Below are 22,970 nucleotides of genomic sequence, written 5' to 3'. Positions count from 1 at the left end.
CTGAAGGCGGCACTAAACCGCTGAGCCACCCGGACTGCCCTGATCTTGGTTCTTGATCGTCTTCTACCACCAATAGCCGATATTTACTGCTGGGAAGATACTCAAGGAAACAGCTGTGGGTGGCTCTGCTAAGGGTGAGTGTGCTAAATGCCCCCAAATGTCCCCTCTACCCAGATCACACATATACAATTAGAACAGAAAACAGAGAGCTTCAGATTGAATGGTCTTTGATCCCCCCAGGGGCCCCTTCATGCCTGCCACCCCCAGGGAGTCCGGGCAACTTGGCAGGAGGTATCCTCACAGACCCAGGGAGGTCTGCTCCCTGTTGCACATGCTGCTCAGATATCTACTCAGAGCCTCACTAAGTGCCCCTGTGCCCCTCCTCACCTCAGACTTTTTTTTTTTTAAGATTTTTATTTATTTATTCATGAGAGACACACAGAGAGAGAGAGAGGCAGAGACACAGGCAGAGGGAGAAGCAGGCTCCATGCAGGGAGCCCGATGTGGGACTCGATCCCAGGACTCTAGGATTACGCCCTGGGCCAAAGGCAGGCGCTAAACCGCTGAGCCACCCGGGGATCCCCCCAACCTCAGACTTCAAGATGGGGCTCACCTCTATTCCCCATCACAGGAATGGCAAGCTTTCTTCAAAAGGGGTTTGTGATACTTTCTACTGACGCTGAAGAAAATGATCCTCTTCATGGAGAAGAAAAATTTGAGACCTGTAAAACTTCAGTCTTCTAAAAACAATCACTACTTGAAACTAAACTTGCTCTTGTCCTTCTCAGATTGCCTGGAGTAGATGTATGGATAATTCTTGGAGCAACTGGATCTCTGGAGCACCTTCATTTTCATATCCACCAGGGAGGAAATGGACAACAGTTCCCAGGCATTCTTGGTCCAAATTCCCTACCATGCTATCTGGACTATGGAGGACCCATCAGAATTCTAGGAATTAATGAACTGCATTGTAAAGAATCTTCTGGGCAGAAGGGTCTGCGTTTACCTAAATAACATTTGGAGAGCATCTGCAGAGACAACATTGAGATTCCCACTAGCCAGCTCTGCTCCAACAAACATTAGCACCTCCAAAAAAATGTATCTCTTACCCTGGAAATAAAATTTCTAGGTCAAACCTCATTCAACAAAGACGTATCATATTGTTCAAGATAATTATAGTAACAATTGAAATTACTACTGTAACTGCTCCCCCACAAGGATGATGGTGGTGAGTTATCACCATGTCCACTGTGTACAGCAAAGTGTGCATTAATTCCTGCAGGAAGTGAATGCATGCATCATGATATTCAATTCTATCATCCTGGCCTTGCAGGCCCAAGTTCAACCAAATATATCCTCTGAGGTTAACCAGTTTCATTTTCTTGTTGTGACTATCCTGGTAATCAACATCCTCAAATGGGAGATGGTAGTTATTTTGTTCTGAGCTGTAGTTTGTGAAGACTCTGTCTCTGTCCAGTCCTGATGCACCTCATGTTGGCATTGCACCTTGTGTTCCTTCCAAGACATGGAACAGAGTTGACAGGGACACTGTTGCTCTGTATCTGACAGAACACTTTTGTTGCCACCCGCAGGATCTCCAAGTCAAGGGTCTACCTGGTTGGCCCCAGAGGCTTTTGTGTCTATAGGAAACTCTGGTCAAGACTCCATCTTGCTGGTAGCCAAATAACCCCGCATAAGGAATGTTTGTATCTCTCACTTTGGCCAACGCACCCCACCCTACAGTTTCAGTTCTGTCACTGTAATCTTGAACATGAAGCTACTTTGTCCTCCAATGAGCAACTGAGCTCTTCACATCTGGCTGCAGCCGCTCATTTGCATCTGAGTTTAGATGGGCCTGCAGATTGTGTCTGTCCACATGTAAATGTCTGCCATCTGTCAGATGTGAGCAAGCACCCAGGTGGAACATACCATCACCTCAAGGACATGCTGCCACCCTAGTGGCCCACTTACCCCACTGTAGCAACTCAGTTCTCTTCCCCTGCATCACTCACTTTCACACAAAGCACACCCTCTACCATTTGGTAATGCCATGGGAAAAAAATGAATTCTCAACTCAAGAACCCACATGCCCATACAGGACAGAATGCAACCATAAATATTTCTGTGAAAAACCAATACCTATCAGCAGCTCTTCCTCCACCTTTTGCATATGCCTTTTTCTGTATCGTCTTCCTTAATTCACTGTCATCTGTCAGAGTCCTGTGCCATCCCAACTAGGCAGGGCTTGACAAGAAGCTCAGTGAGCAGCTCTGGTGCCAGGGTGAGGAGCATTCACCCTCTTCCAAACACAAATAAACCATTTGTCTCTGCAGAAAGGTGAAATAGCATTGCTTGATACACTTTGAGATGAGAGAGATCCAAAAAAAATGGGTCTTATTTTTTATGAATCTTTTATTTTTATTTTTTAAAAGATTTTATTTATTTATTCATAAGAGACACACACACACACAGAGAACGGGGGTGGGGGCACAGAGAGACACAGGCAGAGGGAGAAGCAGGCTCCACGCAGGGAGCCCGACGCCGGACTCAATCCCAGGTCTCCAGGATCACGCCCTGGGCTGAAGGCGGCGCTAAACCGCTGGGCCACCGAGGCTGCCCTTCTATGAATCTTTTAGAAACATATAAATAGCATGTATTTATTGTAAGAAAGCTAGAACACAATAATGAGCAAAATGAGGAAATTAAAAACCACCTTTAATTACACTAGTGAAATACAGTCACACTAACACTTTGGTGTTTATTGTTCCACACAATTATTTTTTTTATTGGGCAATCAGTGGAGAGGATGGTGTACAGCAGATAAATTGTATTCAGCAACCCCTTTTTCCTTAACAGTATATCATGAACAATTTTTATTGCTATTAAATGTTCTTCAGAACCACTTTAATGGCTGCTTGGTAGTAGTACACTGTTTAACATATAATTTATTTTTTTAAACTGCTCTTTTGGGGTATTCTTAGCACTTACTTTTTACACGCCTTTAAGCAAGGCTTTGATGATAGGATGTACGACATCACATACATACATCAGCACTTCCTACAGGAAAATTATGTTTATGGTGAGTGACAATGTTAAGTATTCCCCTGAACACATGACACTGAGTCTGTGATTCAATTCAGTATGAGTCAGTCCCCATATTACAAATATCTATGATTTTAGGATTTAAAGTTGCTGCCTAAGTGGCAGAAACTTTAAAGTTGCTGCCTAAGTCCACAAAGGCAACTTGTATCTGCCTGTTTAGCCTGCCCCTGAGTGGACTGTTACATAGGACACCTAGGGGACCACATCTAATCAGAACAGGGTGATAATAGGCTTTGGGGATGTGTGCTCTGGAAGGTATGGCCACATTGGGAGCGGTGCACTGTCCAAAAAGCAACATGGATTAGAAATAAAGAAGAGAACAATGTTTTCAATGATACGGAGCACATGTTTTGAATGTTAGCAACATTAGCAGTTCTAGATGGCTAGATATGGGCTGAAGAAAGGGTCACCCGGGGACTCTGAGCGGTTACACCAATGGCCCTGCTATCCTAAGGAACGGTGAGAAGCATTATATATCATGGTAAGATCTGCTAGCATTTGAGTCAGACTGTAAGACAGGGCTGCCTGGGTTTGACTCCCAGCTGTCACTACTGGAAAGTGACCATGCTGATCTTGGTCCATTACTTATCTTTCCTGCTGCCTGTTTCTCTAACTGTGTAAAGGAGATTGTGCAGATTCCAGAAGCTTCTTCAGGACATCAAATAACCCTGTGAGCATAAGGCGCTTAGAACTGTGTCCAATCCGTGAACAGCTGTGTGTCAGTGTTAACTGTCATCAGTGTCAAGAGGAGGAGTTTCTTTGGCATCTAGAGGACCATCCTCATTCTCATAGCACCTACAGAGAAGAAGACAGTGGTCAGACGTTGATAAACCCTTCCACTTCCTTTTTTTCGCTAATTGCTCAAAACTAACTTTGAAAAGCAGTTTCCATTCCCTGCACAGAGACTCCGGCTGGTGACTGAGGGAACATTTCTTCTCGGGTAGCTGAACCAGGTCCTCATGCTGTTGTTGTGGTCATTGCTGGTCATCTTTGGTAAGTCCAATAATTTGAGGTAGAACTGAGGTGGTACCAGAGGAAGTCTCCAGCTCCAGAAAGCCCTGAGGGTTTATCAGAGCCCGGAGACCAGTAGGCAAGCCCAGGTGTCTGCTTCCAGCTTAGAGAGCAGAGTCAGATGCACAGCAGTGGGCCCTGGGCAAGTCAGACTGCAATGCATCCTTGTCCTTAATGTTCAAGGTCGGCTACTTTATTGTTCGTGGGTTATGAGTTTCACGAATTACCATTCGTGAATTATCTTAGGTAATTCATACAGTAATGAATTCTCATAAATACAGTTTTAATTATTTCAACATTTACTACTTCTCTATGAGAACTGTTTGGACAGTTATCTCCAAGTTGGACTTTGGAGACACATGCATACCCTTTGCTCAGGCTCCTCTGTTGAGCCGAAGGTTACCTGGACAGGCAGGCTGCTATAGGGAAATGAGATTCCTTTCTCTACATTCAGGAGGAACTAAGCCAACATTTGTTAATGAGTAAAAGAACCCTCACATAAAATACAGCCAGAGAAAAGGAATCCATTCAAGGTGCCTTCAGTTTTCAAAACTGTGTGTGCCCGTCTCAGCCTATCAATAAGCAAGGTTGTGGCTGGACCAGCCCTCCTGGTTCTTATCATGACTGCAAAACCCCCTTCAGTAATAATGGTCAAGAAACTTTTGAATACTAAAGGTTTATTACTACACAGCACCCCTGAGATCACACAAAGAGGTCGTGGGGAGAGAGACAACATGGGTCTGGGGTTCTGCTCTTATTGGGGTGGAGGCTGGAAGCCCACAGTTTCATGGGCTTGCATTTTATTGGTGAATTCAAACAAATGAGTGGGAATTTAAAGTTGGGAAGAGAATAAATCAAGTGGCCCACATGGTCAGTTATGGAAATCAACCAAGATTTCTAAAACGAAAGCCTCAGAGTGGGGAGGTGGCCTGGCTCTTCATTTAGTCTGATGACTTCAGTGTGTTGTGATGACAGTCTTCGAAGTGGATGCCTTAGCATCAAAGCTTAAGTCAGGCACAAAGTCTGGCTGAGAAAAATCCCAACTGTCAGGGTTACACTACAAACTCTGGGTGTTCCCTGATGGACTCTTGGTGACTTGGGATATCATGTAGCCAACACACTGGGTATGCAGGAGATTGGTGGGGGGAGGGGAAGGACAAAGGATTGAGAATCACTGAACTTCTGGCATCCATCTGTGGGACGTCCCCCAGGTGCTCCCTTTGGTCAAAGGAGAGGTTTGCACTTGCCTTGTGATTGTAACATGAGTAGGGGTCAGTTGGTGTTTGAGGGAGATTGCATTGTTGGTGATAATGGAGTAGAACAGAAAAAGGGGTGATGGGGAGTTTGGGGGCAGTTTAGCAGAGTAATAGAAATGTCTAAATTTTGAAGGCAAATTCTCTGGGCTAACCTCTGGTTTTTGATCCCCTCACAGCTTCCGCCAGTGAAGAGGCAGGTGAGTCACTTGCATTCTTGTCCTTCCTGGGGTCTGGTTTGTCTGTTACCTGGCACCCACGAGGTCCTGTAGAGAGAGATGAGGAGAAGCCACAGAGATGTTCCAATGTCGTTGCTCCCCTGGGCCAACCTGCCACAGGGCCAGTCCGCTTGGCTTGGTGATGGGTGAGAAGGCCTGCCTGGCCTGCCCAAGTGGAGTCCACCACCCAATCACACAGCCCCAGCCATAGAGGGAGTGGCATCTGGAAGAGGGTGTGCAGGCTGGACAGCTCATGGGGGAGGATGGTTCTCTGGGCCAGGGACCATAGCCCTCCACCAGGTCGGGCTAAGTGTCCCCACAGCTCTGAAAACAGTTGTTCTCTCAGAAAAACAGTCAAGAGTGTCTGCATGGTCGGGATGGTGTTGAACCAACACTGCTGCTCTGGCTTTGGGTGGGGAGTGGACACATTGTCCTGCGAAGTCAGAGAGCAACTCTGCAGGCATCTGTTGTAAGCACTGAGCCGCCCTTGAGCAGGACAGCTGCTGTCGGCCACACTTCCTTTCCCCAAATAGGCATCCGGGCAGCTCCCAGACCCTGGTCCGCCCCTGGCTCTAGAGCACTGCCAAATTCTGTGTGCCCACACACGTATGCTACCTTCTTATGGTTGTGTGACTACAACTAATCTCACCTTGCTCTTCTTGACTTAAAGCTGTGCGCACCAATGTATAGAAAGCAAGACTTTATTCTGTATGTACACGAGCCTGGACTGAATCTAGAGAGATGGAGGATTGCTCCTGTGCCTCGCCAGCACCAACTGCCAAGTAGAAGGGGCCCTTAGGGCTCCAAAGCACTGTCCTGGGAGAACAGAACCCTGCCTCACCTATTATGGCCAGACGTTAAGGGAACAGGGATGCCAGGGACACCTACAGGAGCTCTGGCACAGAGTGTGCTCAGGAGCAGGCCTCATCTGTTGCATTTGCGCTCTGCCGTGAACAATCCTTAGCAATGGACTCACAGGCTCACCTGTCAGCTGCAGCCCCAAGTCCGTGAGATTGCCTACCATGTGACTTTTCAGTGGCATCTCTAACCATGACACAGAATGTTTGCCCCCTACCCTGACAGTGTTCTCCCTGGGAATCCTTCAAGTTTCTGGATGAAGACTGTACTAGCGGTTTAAAAATCAGCTTGATTTTAAGTCCCACAGCCAAGTCCCGGTGAGATCTGGTCTCTCCATCAGTGAAGGAGGATGAAAACCTCGAATTAAGTTAATTGTTTCTACAACCCACCTTTCCTGCCTTTCTGATTTCATTTTTCATAACCCAGATTGTTTCCCCCAATGTCCAACAGGTAAATTTGATTCCCCACCTGGAACAGTAGGTAGCATGTGTTCCAAAAATTATGATTCTAAATTTCACGAGTTTTCTGAGGCATTTCAGCTTTGGTTCTGCTGAAGTATTTGATGAGGCCCTTCATCTCTTATTGGGGTGACCTCTACTTCCCTACATTACACATCCAAATTCTGGCAGCCGTGCCACCAATGAACAGTGGCAAGGAGATTGCTGTTTGAGATATAACTTATTTCCTCACCTCGAGGTCAAAACCTTCAACTACAACCCTAAAAGGTAATGCAAATGTCCCAAACCCAGAAGGTGGTCTGGTACCATAAATAAGTGGAGTCACAGGGTAGAATCTGAGAGAAGCATTCCCAGGGGAGCACATTTATTTTTGGCAATGACTTTTCTCACTACAGTCAGTCCCCTAAGACCTTATTACACATGGAATGGACGGGAAGTGTTTGGAAAATAGTCAAGTGGAAAGTTCTGAGGATTGAGATACTGGATCTTATTTCAGTAACCACTTTATTCCCCGGCTATCTAGGCCCCTTGGCTGTCTCCTCTGGTGAGGCAAGAAAAAGGGGCAGAACATAAATTGAGAACACAGTGTAGTGCCTTTGAAGGCTGGATAAAAGAAAACATGGTGGTGGGTAAGCAAAATGTCCCCTGACGACGATGGTCCTCCGTGTGACGTCACCAACAGAGAGAGCTAAGCAAGAAGACCTTTGGCAGGACACTCCTGAACCTATATCTGTGTAAAAAATTCAGACTACTTTGACCTTCCCTGCCATTGATTGAATGTTGAGTCTCACACCCAAACTCGTATGTTGAAATCCTAATCCCAAGAGGATGTTATCTGGGGGTGGGGCCCTTGGGAGGTGATACAGTCCTGGAGGTCCTCATGATGGGATTAGCACCCTTAGAAAAAGAGGCCAGAGAGCTCACAGGTGAAAATACACAAGAAGTCAGCAAGTCTATAACCTGAGAGAGCAGCCTCCCCAGAACCTGACCCTGCCAGCACCTTGATCTTAGACTTAAGATCTTAGCCCCCAGAACCATGAAAAATAAATGTCTGTTGTTGATAAGACACGCAGCTTATGGTATTTTGTTATAGCAGCCCATGCTGACTCAGATACCCCTCAGGAAAAAAGAGGACGTAGCCCCGAGAAGGTGAGGCATGAATAGGGCTGTCTGTCTTGCCTGAAGGTGAAGGGGCTGCTCTGCCCAAGAGCTCAGAAAAGCTCAGGGAAAGGCCAGACATCTGGGTTCCTCGTGGAAATGGCAAATCCAGTCCCCTCATGCCCTCTCTTGCAGACTGGCTGACTCTCAGGGCTCCTTCTGCTGTCTTTGAAGGTGACCGCATAGACCTGATATGCCAGAGGAAAACAGACAAGTGGGAAATCCAGACTATGGCATATTACAAGGATGGAAAAAAGTTACATTTTTCAAATGAAGTCTTCAGCTTTTCTATCCCAAGTGCAGTTCTAAGTGACAGTGGCAGCTATTCCTGTAGTGCAACTGTTAGAATATACTTCTGGTATGACTCAAAAAAGTCAAATAGCATCAAGATTCAAGTCCAAGGTAAAGCCTTCCTTCCTGTGGGAGCCAGGCTGGAGGAGACTGTAGCAGAGCAGGGTGGGTCCCTGGAGGGGAAACCTGCCCCCACACCACATATGAACCAGAGTCCTGTAGTTTGACTGCAGGAGGGGGTCGTGATGGGTGACAAGTTTGTCTGAATGCCTTGTTTGCTGGGGTTGCTTTTCAGCAGGAACCATCAATCTCACTGCTTGGGGCACTTGTGATCCTTCCTTCTAGAGCTATTTCCATATCCCGTGCTCACCGTCAGCGCCTTCTGGCCCACAGAGGGGAGCCCAGTGACCCTGACCTGTGAGACCCAGCCTTCTCCACAGAGGTCAAATGCTCAGCTCCGATATCGCTTCTTCAGAGGTGGCAGGGCCCTGGCGTCCAGCTGGAGCAGCTCCCCAGAGCTCCAGCTCCCTGCTGTGTGGAAGGAGGATTCAGGGTCCTACTGGTGTCAGGCAGAGACAGTGACTCCAAGGGTCACAAAACAGAGCCTCCAATCCCAGATTCTGGTGCAGAGTAAGTATCAATGGGTCTGAGCATGGGCAAATCAGGAGTCTGGCAGCTTCACTTCGGGCTACTTGTCTTTTGGGTACTTGTGTAATTCCTATCCTTGTGGAAAGTCGGTCCTGAGCTAGGGAATGGGCAGTTCATAAAAATAGCAAATGAACAAAGCTACTGTTAAAAAACAGAACCCAATGGAGCAAATGTGAAGATGGAATTGACTTTATCAAGCCTTCATGAATTGGCAGGATCCCAACTAGCAAGCAGAGAGATGCCCAGAGGAGTTGTAGGAAATGGAAGTTTTTTTTTTTATAGTAAATTTATTTTTTATTGGTGTTCAATTTGCCAACATACAGAATAACACCCAGTGCTCATCCCGTCAAGTGCCCCCCTCAGTGTCCGTCACCCATTCACCCCACCCCCCGTCCTCCTCCCCTTCTACCACCCCTAGTTCGTTTCCCAGAGTTAGCAGTCTTTACGTTCTGTCTCTCTTTCTGATATTTCCCACACACTTCTTCTCCCTGCCCTTATATTTCCTTTCACTAATATTTATATTCCCCAAATGAATGAGAACATATAATGTTTGTCCTTCTTCGACTGACTTACTTCACTCAGCATAATACCCTCCAGTTCCATCCACGTTGAAGCAAATGGTGGGTATTTGTCATTTCTAATGGCTGCAACTCAAAAGTCTTAAACCTGCATTGCTCAAACTTCAGGGCTGATGCACAAAGATACACTTAAATTGGAAGTAAGAATGTTGGGCAATGCCCCAGAGGTCACTTTTCTGCAAGTGAATCATTTGTATTTATTTAGCGATTTAATCATGAATATCCATAGTTTTATAAACTTGGGACGAATTTCTATCACTAGTAACAATAAAGCAGCACTTTAAAATAGCTTTGTCTTCCAAAAGCATGCTCTGTTGTCTACTGTTTTAAAAACCAACCAACCAACAGAATAACAAATTGCTCCCTCACCGCTTGTTCTTCCATAGCTAGTATTCCATTTCTCCACTCCTTTCCCAACAAAACTTCTCAAATGAACTATTTTTTTTCCACTTCTATTTCTTTGCCTCTCATTAGCTCCTCAACCAATTTCACTTCATCTTCCATTCCACCACTCACTGAGACTGTTCTTGTCAAACACACTAGAACCTCCTTGCAGCAAAGCCAATTGTCACCTCTCCCTCTCCGTTACCATCTTATTCAACCTCTTGGCTGACCGGTGCTCTCTCACAGTTAGACATTCCCCTCTCTTGACTCTCCTGGTTTTCTCCTGCCTTATGGCCACTCCTCCTAGGTCCCTCTACTGCTCTCTCTTCTCTGTTCACTTTCTTCTGGAGTGTTCAAGTCTGACCTAAGCTCTCATCCCTTCAGTACATTTTCCTCCTAGCCAGTCCATCTCACCATGAACCTTGGCCTTAAACACCACCCACATATCAATGACATCTGAGGTTTTATCTCTATCCCTGACCACTCTATTAAAAACCAAACTAATTTACCTAACTTCTTTTTTTTATATATAATAAATTTATTTAATGGAAGTTTTTATAGGCACGAGTGAGGCAAAGAAGATTATTAGCAAAATAAAAGAGAGGATTTCCACAGGCCTGGACATCTTTGGAGAGGAAAAGGAAACGGCAAGGTGTTTTTGTTTGTTTGTTTGTTTGTTTTTTGTTTTATCATGCGGATGACCTCACTAGTGTGGGTCAGATTGACTTTCAGAAGGTCACATTCCAGGGATAGGCTGAAACTGTAATTAAGCCTTGGTTTGCTGTCTGTGGGAGACAGATACTTAATTTTGGCTTTTCTTCTTTTTAAAACACTCCTTATAATCCTGTCTTCTTTATTCAAGTAAAATCCATCAATCATATCTTCACTGATCACTTCATGCTGTGGTGTTTAGGAATGGGCTGGGACTTTTCACAGCAAGGCACCTGCTCTTCAGTGGCTCCACAGGTGGCCTCATGTGCTGCCTTTAAACACAAGTTGGTTTCTTAAAAGGCACCACAGTGCTCCAGCATGGGGAAATAAATGAAGCAACAGAGAAAGCAGAAATCTGAGTGAACCAAGTGGCTGGAGAAGGGGTTGTAATTCTTGTGGACCCTTGACATTGAGAATAATGGAGGAATCTTTATTGATATTGTTAGTGGAAGCAGTGCCTTTTCTGAGGTAGGACTGATGCTACCAGTGACCCCTTCACACTGTGCAGATGGCACTACTGTGCACAGCGACTCCTCCCTCAGGAAAATGTTTCATGTCTCACGGAGCAGATGACCCATCACACATTCTTTAGTGGTTCCATGAAAATAGGGGTGATGGGGAGGAGGTTGGGACACAGTATCTGTGTCCACATTCTTCAAGAGTAATCACCGCAGATTCCCTACTTTGTGTGCTTATAATGGATTACATGAGCCCTACCCATACTCTCAGTGAAGCCAATCATGGGCTGGTCTCAGAGTCCTCTGCAGTCAGCTTCTGACCTGTCATCGTCTGTCCCTCCAGGAGTGCCTGTCTCTAATGTAAGCTTAGACATCTGGGCCCCCAAGGGCATGGTGATCGAAGGAGAGAGTCTGGTCCTCCTCTGCTCGGTGGCAGAAGGCACAGGAAATATCACATTCTCCTGGCACAGAGAGGACACAGGAACCAGTGTGGGAAGGAAGACCCAGCGTTCCCTGTCAGCAGAGATGGAAGTCCCAGCTGTGCAGGAGAGCGATGCCGGCCGCTATTACTGCAGAGCTGACAACGGCCATGAACCCATCCAGAGCAAGGTGCTGAGTATCTGTGTGAGAAGTGAGTTGCACTCTGACTCGTCCAAGACAGAAACCCTAGAGCCAAGGCCATGGTACCAGAGGTCCATGCCAGGGGTCAGTGCTGTGGAATACCAACAGCAACTGAAGAGTGGGTTACCCTTGTACGTTAAACTGTAGATGTCTTTGTTTCCATGGAAAAGACTAGAAAGGGAGCTGGACTTGGCATTAGGAAAACACAAGCTGAGAATGACAAATGACCATGTCTTTAGACAGTACCCCAAGAGTGATATTCCTCCTAATTTCTAAAGAGGCTGTTGAGAATCTTAGAGATACACAATGACCAAGGGGTGAGGCCCTTCGCGAGGTCCTAGTCCGGGGCTCTGTGTGTCTACGATGGCCTCACAAACCCTCTCCGCTGGCCCCCTGTCTTCCTCAGGTCCAGCATCCCGCCCTGTCTTCATCCTCAGGGTGCCCGGGGCCCAGGCCATGGCGGGGGACGTGGTAGAGCTTCGCTGTGAGGCCCACAGAGGCTCTCCCCCAATTATGTACCGGTTTTATCGTGAGAATATAACCCTACAAAACAGCTTGGCCCCCTTTGGAGGAGGAGCATCCTTCAACCTCTCTCTGACCATGGAACATTCTGGGAACTACTCCTGTGAGGCTGACAATGGCCTGGGAGCCCAGCACAGTGAGGCAGTAACACTCTCCATCTCAGGTGGGTTGATGGTCCCTGGTTACAGGAGCATTATGACCAATGGCTCTGCCCCAGCAGTCTTCATTGGTACCATATTGGGGTTTTGGAAGGTAGGTGGAGGTCCAAGGGATGCCTACTCTGTGTGGGAGATTGGAGAAGAAGATGAGTGTCTGGCTGCTTCTCTTTTCTCCACACAAACCTGGAAAGTACACATTATACTTGGATAATATTGTGAGAATTTATATTAACCATTCCTGCAGAGTGTTTGACAAGGGTCCAGGAACCAAGTCTTGACCCTCTGAGGCTGATGCACCTGTCTTCCCTCAGGGACCAGAGGCTACAGAAGAGACCGCATCACAGCCAGAGTTCTTGGAGCACTGTGTGGTGGCCTCGGCTTTATAGTTGCTGTTCTGCTGCTCTATTGCGGGTTCCACAAGGTATCAGGTTGGTTATCTACCATTTGTTTTGATTGCCCTTTATTTCTGTGAACTTTTCCATTACCGATACAAATTGGATTTGAAAAAAAAGAAAGAAAGAAAACCTCCCCAGATCTGATCAATTCTTTTCACACTTCATGATTTTCTAGGGTTTCATGCAGTGGACAATGCTTCCATGTTCTCATTTAATAGTATGTCATTGGCCCCTGTGTATAGATTAAAATAGTTAACACAGTCCTTTATGCTTTCCTTTTAAATAAAAATTTCAAAGTATTAAATCATTTAATAGCTTTCAATAGACAAAATCAGTTTATATGTAGTGGAGTGAAACATAATAAGTAGCTGGACTTAAAGGAATGAAAATAATCTAGTACATTTTCTCCTTCATTTATCGATTTCTTTTTTTTTTAAGATTTTATTTATTTATTCATGAGAGACACAGAGAGAGAGGCAGAAGGAGAAGCAGGCTCCCTATGAGGAGCCAGATGCGGGACTTGATCTTAGGACTCCAGGACCATGACCTGATCCAAAGGCAGGTGCTCAACCACTGAGCCACCTAGGCATCCCTATGGATTTATTAGTTACCTACTCACAGAAAGAGCAGTGACTTCTCTTTGAATTCCTGAGTCTCTTGGATGGGTCATGTGGGGGCATATTCACGCATGCATGATGGCTGGTGCTGGCTAGAGGTTGGGACCTTTGCTGGTACTCTCAGCTACAATACACACACAACCTGTCAGTGTGGCCTGGACCACTGCAGGGCATGACGCCCACAGGGTGGTCAAAAATTTTACGTGGTGACGTCTGCTTCAAAAGTAAGTGTAAGTAAGATAGCTAATCTGCAATGTCTTTTTCAACTAATTTCAGATGACAGTTTCATCAGGTCCCAGTGCCTAGCAAACTTGCAAGAGGAGGCAGCACTGTCTCCACCTCCAAATCAATATCAAATAATTGGCAGCCATATTTAAAAAATTTCCACACAAAGCACAGCAAATTCCCATCCGTGCCTCCCTGCCCCACCAGACTTCCTGAAGCACCGGCCCTTGGGCTTCCCTGTCCAGCCTTGGCAAATGCCCCGCAGGACCAGCGGTTTCAGAGCCAGACCCCTCACCCAGAGCCTCTCCCCTCTCTAACCTGGCTTCAATAGTTCTTCACTTAAATAGACTTCTACCAATATTTTGTCCAATATTTCCAGTTTTCAGAAGAAAAGTCTGTTCAATTTCTTTTTCTGTCATCACTGGAAGCATGAAAGCACTCCCTTCACTGACCAGCAATCCCATAGAGCTGCTGTGTTTTCAGCATGATGATATCTCTTTGTAACATTATTTGTAAGTCTAAGAATTTAGAAGACTCCTGTAAGTGATATCGCATACTGACCCCTACTAACATTCTGCTAGCCAAGACATGTTACCAATGACCAATTATTGTATCTGTTATGTATGGCAAGCTTACACATATTATCTGTAATTATAAAAAATAAGTGTGTGTCATGGTCTAGGTTTAACCATCTTGGGAAGTTAAGTGAGCTGTCTTGTTCACACAGCCACTAGAGGGCGGAGCTAAGACGGAGTCCACACCTCCTGGCCACAAAGCCTGAAGCCTGCCTCTAGAATCTCCTGACCTTCACCATTCTCCTCTTGCAAATTCCCCCCACTTCAGTGGGCTGTCTTACATTAATTTGTAAGATTCAAGACAAGCATGGGGCACAACAGAATCACAAGATAAACTTTTAAGCTCTTGCAAAATGCTTGCTTAGACCTATCAACTACCACTAGGTAAAAGAGATTTTGGAAACTCATCAAATAGTGAAAATGTAATTCAGTTTTTTCAAGTCCAATGGAAGTTATATTTTTTATTTATTTTTATTTTTATTTTTTTTTGGAAGTTATATTTTTTAAACAGACCATCTAAGACTAAGGAATTGTGATTTTTTTTTCTCCATTATACTTTTTAGTTGATAAAAATATATGTATATGAAGAGAGAGGTTGTTGGTTAACATAAAATAATTTCTAAATCATCCGTTGTGATGAATTCTCTCAATTTTCAAGTTACATACCAATATATTAATCACTTTTCAAATATGGAAATAATCTACAAAGCCATAAAACATTTACTTTCTCCTTTTCCATTTTTAAGCAAATTATTTTCTCATGTCTAATTATATACACAATGGCCTCTGGTATCTTATGTGGATAAGCTTGTCTGGTTCCTGTTTTTGAGGGAAATTTTTCTAGTATTTCTATGCTGTGTAACATATTCAAATACCTCTTAACATTTTCTCAGAAACAACTTTTATTTTTTTTAATATTTTATTTATGCATTCATGAGAGACAGAGAGAGAAAGAGAGAGAGAGGCAGAGACACAGGCAGAGGGAGAAGCAGGATCCCCAAGGGAGCCTGATGCGGGACTTGATCCCAGGACTCCGGGATCACAACCAGAGCCAAAGGCAGATGCTTAACCACTGAGCCACCCAGACATCCCCAGAAACAATTTCTAATTTTTGCTAATACTCGTTAGTATTTGTGAAGATAATCACACGTTTCCTTTTTTCATCTATTAAATTGACCAATTACATTATACCAGAATACCTAATATTGACTAATCTTTGCATTCGTGGTAAAAATTCAATTTTAGTGACGCATTTTTAACAGAAACTAGCATTGTTTCAAAGTTTTTTTTTTATTAATAGTAATGTGTGACTTTTGCCGGGTTCCTTGTTAATTGTGATCTTTTCTGGGTTTCATACTCAACATTACAAAGGAAATTTAACACTTTTCCTCTTTTCATACGTCTTACATGTTAGGGAATCGTTTACATGACAATATAGAAAACATGGCAATGTTTTCTAAAGATTTTGTGGAATTGTGCCTGTTGGGGTTTTGGAGGAGCAGCTCTTTGACAGCTGTCCCTAGCTCTGCTCTTATAAGTCATCTTGTGAGAGGCGCTGCTAATGCTCACTGACACCCGGCCCCCCTTTGCCTCTGGGCTCATAAGCAGGTGCATTTCCTTGTCTCCTTGAAGTAGATGCAGACAGTGAAACGTCGGCAGAAGCCGCTTGTGTTATTTCCCGTCAGAAGAATTTATGAGCAGGGCTGTTGCCTCCTTGTCCTTCCCAAGCAATGGTGCTCACGCAAACTCACGCTGAGTGACGGTGTCTTCTCCAGACGGCGTGGCCTCCAGCAGCCTCCTGAGTGACTTACTGGCATATTTTCTTTTAAGATTTTATTTATTTATTCATGAAAGAGAAAGAGAGAGAGAGAGAGAAAGAGAGGCAGAGACACAGGCAGAGGGAGAAGCAGGCTCCACGCAGGGAGCCCGATGTGGGACTCAATCCCGGGTCTCCAGGATCAGGCCCTGGGCCAAAGGCAGCGCTGAACTGCTGGGCCACCCAGGGATCCCCCCCAAGCATATTTTTGACAGGTCTGCGGCACAAGTGGGAAATTCACAAACCTGTGCTGCTTTAAGTCCCTGCAGACTGAAGTTTGTTTTTCAATGTAGCATAACACACTCCGTCCTGACTGCCACATTCTGTTCACAGTTTCTTTGTCTTCTGGGGAATTTTCCTGGAAAACCATCTGTTTTATCCAGGGCCCAAAATCTGCTTACTCGGAGTGGAGTGAAGTGGTGTCCTGTGATTCCTCTAGCTTCTCTGTGGCTACATTTATTTCTCCATACCTTCTCCTTTCGCATTCTTAAGTGGCATAGAAAAAGAGGTATCCGCCCTTCTGATTAAAAGGTGAAGCTGCTAGAGTTATTTATTTGATCTACTATTTGCTTTCTAATTCTGACATTTCTGCTTTTATCTTCATTAGTTGCTGCATTCTGTTCTTGTTAATCTTATTCTTTAGAAGAAATTTGGCATTTAATAGATTTGCTTTCCTTTGTCTTATATATTCATATATGTATTTAGTAGCTGAAGACTTAATTCCCTTAAATGTATATGTTGTAGACCTATCTAGTTTTCTTTATCTTTTTTTAAAAGATTATTCATTTATTTATTCATGAGAGACACAGAGAGAGAGGCAGAGACATAGGCAGAGCCTGATGCCGGACTTGGTCCCAGAATCCCGGGATCGTGACATGAGCCAAGGACAGATGCTCAACCACTGAGCCACCCAGGTGCCCCACATATCTAGATGTCTTCACAGTTTTGTGATGAATTACCAGTTATACTAAGGTCAGAGAAGATAATTTATACCATTATACCATCACTTGTTAGAATATTTTTGGAATTTTCTTTGGGAGCCAAGATATCATCAATTTTTGTTATTGTTCAAAAGTGTTTAGAAAGTAGACTAAAGTCCATTTTTAAAAATAATTTATTCAGGATGGAGTTGCTAGAATCACATACACCAATTTCCTACTGTTTGAAGATGTGCATCCTTTGCCTTATCGTTGAGTGACTGGCTTGGTAGAAAATCCCAAGGTCATTCTTTTTTCCTTGAAGAAAATAAGTTAGTTCCTCCTTCTCTTTGGAGAATACACTTAGGCTAGCCTTCTAACACTGTCTACAAAAAACCCAATACAGTTGGAGCGCTGGCTATATCACCACGCAATGTTTTTCATGATTGCTGAGCTGCATCTAAACTGGAAGTGCTCTGAGTGGGGTTATAAATGCTCCGTGAGAAGCAGAAATGGGCACATCCCCAAGTGCAATGCGACTCTTGAGACTAATCACGTCCCTTGGAGTGGCCTGTGCTCCCATCCATGTGGACTTGTCCCAGAGCTGTTAGTTGAAGGACCAGGAAAGAGCTCCTTCCCCCTGGTGACACAGCTGACACATCCATGCTGACATGCTGTGTTTCTTGTTCTGCATCTCTCTGCAAAGCTAAATGGTGCAAAGAAGAGTCCACTGGGTCTTATGAATGTCAACATCAAGCCTAAACCCAAAACCACTGCTTTGCGGGGGTGGGGGGGGGGCGTTGCAAATATCAGAACATTGAAAAAATGAGAATGTTTCACCTAAACAAGGAGAGTGGTGAAGTCATCAGCAGGTAACATATATTTTGCAATAATTGAAATAGCAATAAAAAAATCCAGAAACAGTAACCTATGCTTGTGGGGTTTGCCATTTGAAGTGGCATATCAGATCAGTGGGAAAACAGAATGGGTTGTCCAAATAACAGTGTTGGAGTAAATAAGTGGTCATCAGGACACAACATAACTGGATCTCTATTCTGTATCTTATATCCTAGCAGTGACGACATGTGGTTAAGTCAGGTCAAAGTTCTAAGAGGTAAGGACACCTCCCCTAAAATGAATATTTCTTTATCTGCTTTTAGGTGGACACTCTGCCACTGATGCACCCAGGTGAGAACTTTTCTTTTTCAAAATGGGAACTCTAGGGGCAGGCTGGGTGGCTCAGTGGTTTAGCGCCGCCTTCGGCCCAGGGTGTGGTCCTAGAGACCCGGGATTGAGTCCCACGTTGGGCTCCCTGCATGGAGCCTACTTCTCTCTCTGCCTGTGTCTTTGCTTCTCTCTCTCTCTGTCTCTCATGAATAAATAAATAAATAAAATTTTTAAAAAAGCAAAATGGGAACTCTAGAGAACTTCCTCATTTATGATTTTAAATACTTACTGCTCCTTCTGCATGTACAGATTACGCAGTATCTTTCTATGATACTCAACCATGTCTGTATTCATTACATTTTTCTATCAGGGTGCTGTCTTGGGGTGGCCCATATGACTCTAGGTGTTATCTTGCATAGGATTCAATGTTTCTAAATTACCTTACTAATTCACATACTCAAGATTATTTATGGAGTATTTACAATACACGAGTAAGTTGTTGTTAGGCTTTTAAAAACGTGAAAATATGCATAAAATGGAATTTATTTCCATAGGACACATAATGTCTTATGGAGAATGTAAGACACATACAATATACAAAAGAGAGATAAATTGAGGAGAAAGAAGCAGATGAAGTTCTAGAAGAGTTTATAAGAGAAAAAATGAAATCTAAGGCAATATCATTCTCTTATTTATAACTTTTGAAAAAGCCAAATATGAGGAATAGAACATGTTTGCCACATCAGAGAGGCTATCCTATTAAGAAAGTACTTTGTGATGCTGTGGCCTGTCTCTGGCTGCCCACCTGAAAGACCATACCTTAAGAGTCTAGATGAAGGGCCATCAAATCACTCAAGCCAAGTGCCCTGTCTTCCTGGCTCCTCCTACTCTCTCCTCAGCCTACCTCCTCTCTGTTCTCACTCGTGCCCTGGGGACTTCATGTAGTTAGTTTGTTTCCACAGAGATGCTTCCAGTGCAAACCCTCAAGGGTCCATTCGCCCCAGCTCACTCCCAGACACTGAGGAACTGCAGCCAGAGTATGTCAATGGTGAGTCTCCCCACTGAAAGGGGCTTTAGAGCTACAACTGAGAGGGAAGAGAAAGTAGGTGAAAGAAAAAACAACGACAACAACAACCATGAGATGGTCTACATGCCCTGACCCCATGAAGCCCAATTTCAATAAATAAATGACCTTCAGAATCATGTTGGGGTTGGGAGGACAGTCACAAAGCAGGGGACTGGGAAGGCACATATGAAGGTTGAACCCCTGTCCGTGGACACCTGTGAACCATTGTGCACACTTTTTCCTGCAGTGAACCCTGTAGATGTGGATGTGGTTTATTCCCAGGTCTGGAGCATCCAGCCACCAGAAGACTCAGGTGAGAAACTGCAAAGTGGTTCTTGCCAGATGCATCTTCCTAAGAAAGTGGCACCATGTGTTCAATAGAGGCTTTCATACAATATTTCACCTTGGTATGAAATCTGTAGATCCAAGAGGGAGCAAGAGATATTTGCAGGCAGATTCTCGTGGAGAAGCTGAATTACAAAACAAAGCAAAAACAGATGGTTGGTTGAGAAGAGACAATAGGGAGAATCTGGAATACAAGGTCCTGTCAAAGAAGCCTGGCAATGACCTTTCTCAACTGGGACAATTCCTCCTGGACTGTACATACCATACTTCAGGTATTCCCACCCTTATGTGATTTTATTTTCCCCTTGTCTTGTATTCCAGATTCTCCCTAATTGTCTCTTCTCAACCAACCAACCTCTATTGTTGCTCCAGTGTCCTTGAAGCTGCAACCTTCAAACATGCCCTTGGCTCTATGCTCCAGCTGTTTCTGCTGGAGTCAGAGGCTATTGGTGCTTAGTGGGTTTCCTGGCAAAGGGTCACTCAGTCATGTTCCTCTGAGCCACAGAGGCTGGGTCCCCAGCCAGCCTTGCTTATGGCTATGCCACTACAGCCTGCAGAGAACCAATGACCCTGTCATTCTCCTTCCCTGTCAGGGACCAGCCTAGCAAAACTGAAAAGGTACAGTCATGTCCACTGCATGTTTATTCTCCAGGCCCTTGAAGTGTTGATGTGTTGTTAAGGGCAGGGGGAGATTCAGTTCCAGTCTGCCCACCTGGAATAAAGAGAGGAAGAAGCAGCTGCCACATGCTCAAGCTGCCGTGTGACTCAGGATCTCCCCTCCTGTTTCCTTCTATATAGTACATCAACCACCTGTGGTCATTATCTGAAGGACATAAAGGGCTGACAGGAGAGTGAGCTATGACAGCATATTGTCAATAATCCATGGAAGTTGCACCAAAGAGAGGAATGATTTTGTTTAGCAAGGGTTGGTGGGGAGCTTAGAGCATGGGCGGTCTTAGAAGGACTGCAGAGTGGACAACATTAAAGCATGGATTCTAGAGAAGAACAGGAGAGGCTGGAACCCACACATTAAGCATCACCAGCATGTGCCCTGGAGCACCATTTGGGCATGAGGTCTAAGTGGAAACCCAAGAACTGAGTAATATTTTTTCTCCATAGCAAACATCAGAAGGACAATTCTGGAGAACAAGGTGAGCTGGACTCCTGGAGAGTTCTTTCCCCTGTTGTCTCCCCCTCCAGCCATGTTCCTTCTCTTCCTTCAACTGTGCATCTCTCCTAGGACTCCCATGTCATCTACTCTAATATAAAGGAGACATAACACTCAGAGGAATTGGGAGACAGATCACCAACAAGGACAGAGCAGCACTAAGGGCTGCGAAAAATGACAAAATGCCCAACCCTCATGAAGCCTCACAGATAGAATGTGCTCCAAGGGCTGAGCAGACCAGCGGGTTCATCATTTTTGTTTTTATCATGTTATTTCCCAATGTCTTCTTTCATTCATTCAGTATTTATTGAGCTGCTGCCGCATTCCAGATGCCTTGTGGGGGGTTATCTTTGTTATCTTCTCTTTTAAAAATTTTTTTATTGAAATTCAATTTAGTTGACATATAATGTATTTTTAGTTTCAGAGGTAGAGTTTAGTGATTCATGTGATGAACACTGGGTGTTATAGTCAATGTTCATCACATCACATGCCCTCCTTAATGCCCATCACCCAGTCACCTCATCCTCCCACCCTCCTCCCCTCCAGCAACCCTCACTCAGTTTGTTCCCTAGAGTTAAGAGTCTCTTATGGTTTGCCTCCCTTAATGTTTTTATCTTATTCTATTTTTCCTTTCCTTCTCCTATGTTCATCTGTTTTGTTTCTTAAATTCCACATATGAGAGAAATCATATGATATTTGCTTCAATGTTCAAAGAGATGAGGAAGAAGAATGAACACAAGAAACAAGTTTTCTTCTTGTCTGAGGTGTTGTGAACAGAACCTATTTCTGGGCTTTGCTTTGTTTTCCAGACTGGGATTTTGTTGTCTTTTGTTTCTACAAACAGACATCTCAAGTTTTAAAGAAATCCTCTCTTGCTCTTGTGAAAACTTTAGAGTTCAGTTTGTGGGAGGGAACAGCAGCTTGAATTAGCTTGCCATATTTGTCCTTTCTTGAATGCTTGGTTTGTATATTGATCCACATTGATTTAAAAGTAACAAGGATATTTATATCTTCTTGAAATGCTAAGTGTTTTATGTTCATTTGCACCATCATGTAGGGAGTAAGGTCACAGCCTTTGAGACCCCCTCCCTAGGGTGGTGTCCCAACCTCATCCCCCACTGAATGTGTGGTCTTGAACAAACTACTTAACTTCTGTGTACTTCAGTTTCTTCATCTTTAAACGGGGAAGACCATTTGTTAAATGTTCATAAATCACATAGAACAATGTCTGGCATATAAGTAGCACTAATTAATTATTCAACAAATAAAATATGCATAATTATCACTTAGCCTCAAACATAGTTCAAAAAAAGTTCAAAAAGTTGAGTAATGAGAATTTCTAACAAAATGACTATCAAATGCAACTATCAGAATTTTTAACACTGTAACTCTTTGAATAACATCTTGTATAATCTACTCCTCTGCTAAAGATAGATCACCAATGGGAAGAACACAGGTGACTGTGGGCTTGGGATTGGCCATTCATCTACAAAGAGGTAATTTGGGATATTTTATAAATTATACACAAAAAATTTGAAGTTTACCAGAAAAAACAATGAGGAATACTTACAGTTATTATTTAAAGTTTTATATTTAAATAATTATATACCCTTAGCAAGATCACATGACCTCTGAGCTCCAAGCATTAGGAACTGAGAGTTAACATATCCCAACAATCTAATTATTACAGGATGAGGGTACTCCCAGCTCTATAGTTAGTGTTGTTACCACCTTAGCAGCGACAAACGCCCCATAGCTGTTCTTTACACCCAACCATCTCTGAGGTATATACACACTGTCATTATTAACAGTAACCCTGGCATAAAAACTTCTAGGGGAACATATGAAAACTGTATATAGGGACACAGGTAAAAAATTTTTTAAGAATTTATTTATTCATGAGAGACACACAGGGAGAGGCAGAGAGATAGACAGAGGGAGAAGCAGGCTCCATGCAGGGAGCCCGATGTGGGACTTGATCACCGGACCCGGGATCATACCCTGAGCTGAAGACAGACACTCAACTGCTGAGCCACCCAGGTGTCTCCAGACATAGATAACTGGATGCATCTCTGCTCAGCCTCCCACTAAGCCACCCCAAATCACCCTTATCCATTACAAGTTACTTATCTACCTATTTCTGGCTTGCCAGAATTGGTGGGAAATCATAGGTGGTCACGAATCCTTCTACATTACCAAGGTTTGTTCCAATAGCTAGGTAACCAATGGGCACTCTGATCCATAGATGGG

At 44.1% G+C, this 22,970-nt stretch overlaps 1 protein-coding gene across 1 annotated transcript; it reads left to right on the top strand.

The window, feature by feature from the left end:
• The first annotated feature begins 3,854 nt into the window (after positions 1–3,854).
• On the top strand, positions 3,855–22,005 carry FCRL2 (Fc receptor like 2). The gene is made up of 12 exons (XM_072830098.1): positions 3,855–4,095; positions 5,546–5,566; positions 8,194–8,460; positions 8,695–8,979; positions 11,472–11,759; positions 12,156–12,434; positions 12,741–12,857; positions 18,135–18,162; positions 19,104–19,189; positions 19,455–19,520; positions 20,672–20,703; positions 20,793–22,005. The coding sequence occupies exons 1-12, from the start codon at positions 4,062–4,064 to the stop codon at positions 20,829–20,831; spliced, it is 1,542 nt and encodes a 513-aa protein (XP_072686199.1). The 5' UTR covers positions 3,855–4,061; the 3' UTR covers positions 20,832–22,005.
• The last annotated feature ends 965 nt before the right edge of the window (positions 22,006–22,970 follow it).

Source organism: Canis lupus, chromosome 6, assembly GCF_048164855.1.
Source record: "Canis lupus baileyi chromosome 6, mCanLup2.hap1, whole genome shotgun sequence".
In the NCBI taxonomy this organism is placed as follows: domain Eukaryota; kingdom Metazoa; phylum Chordata; class Mammalia; order Carnivora; family Canidae; genus Canis; species Canis lupus.
The sequence above is the reverse complement of the archived record's forward strand: the minus strand, read 5'-3'. Positions and strand labels throughout refer to the sequence as shown.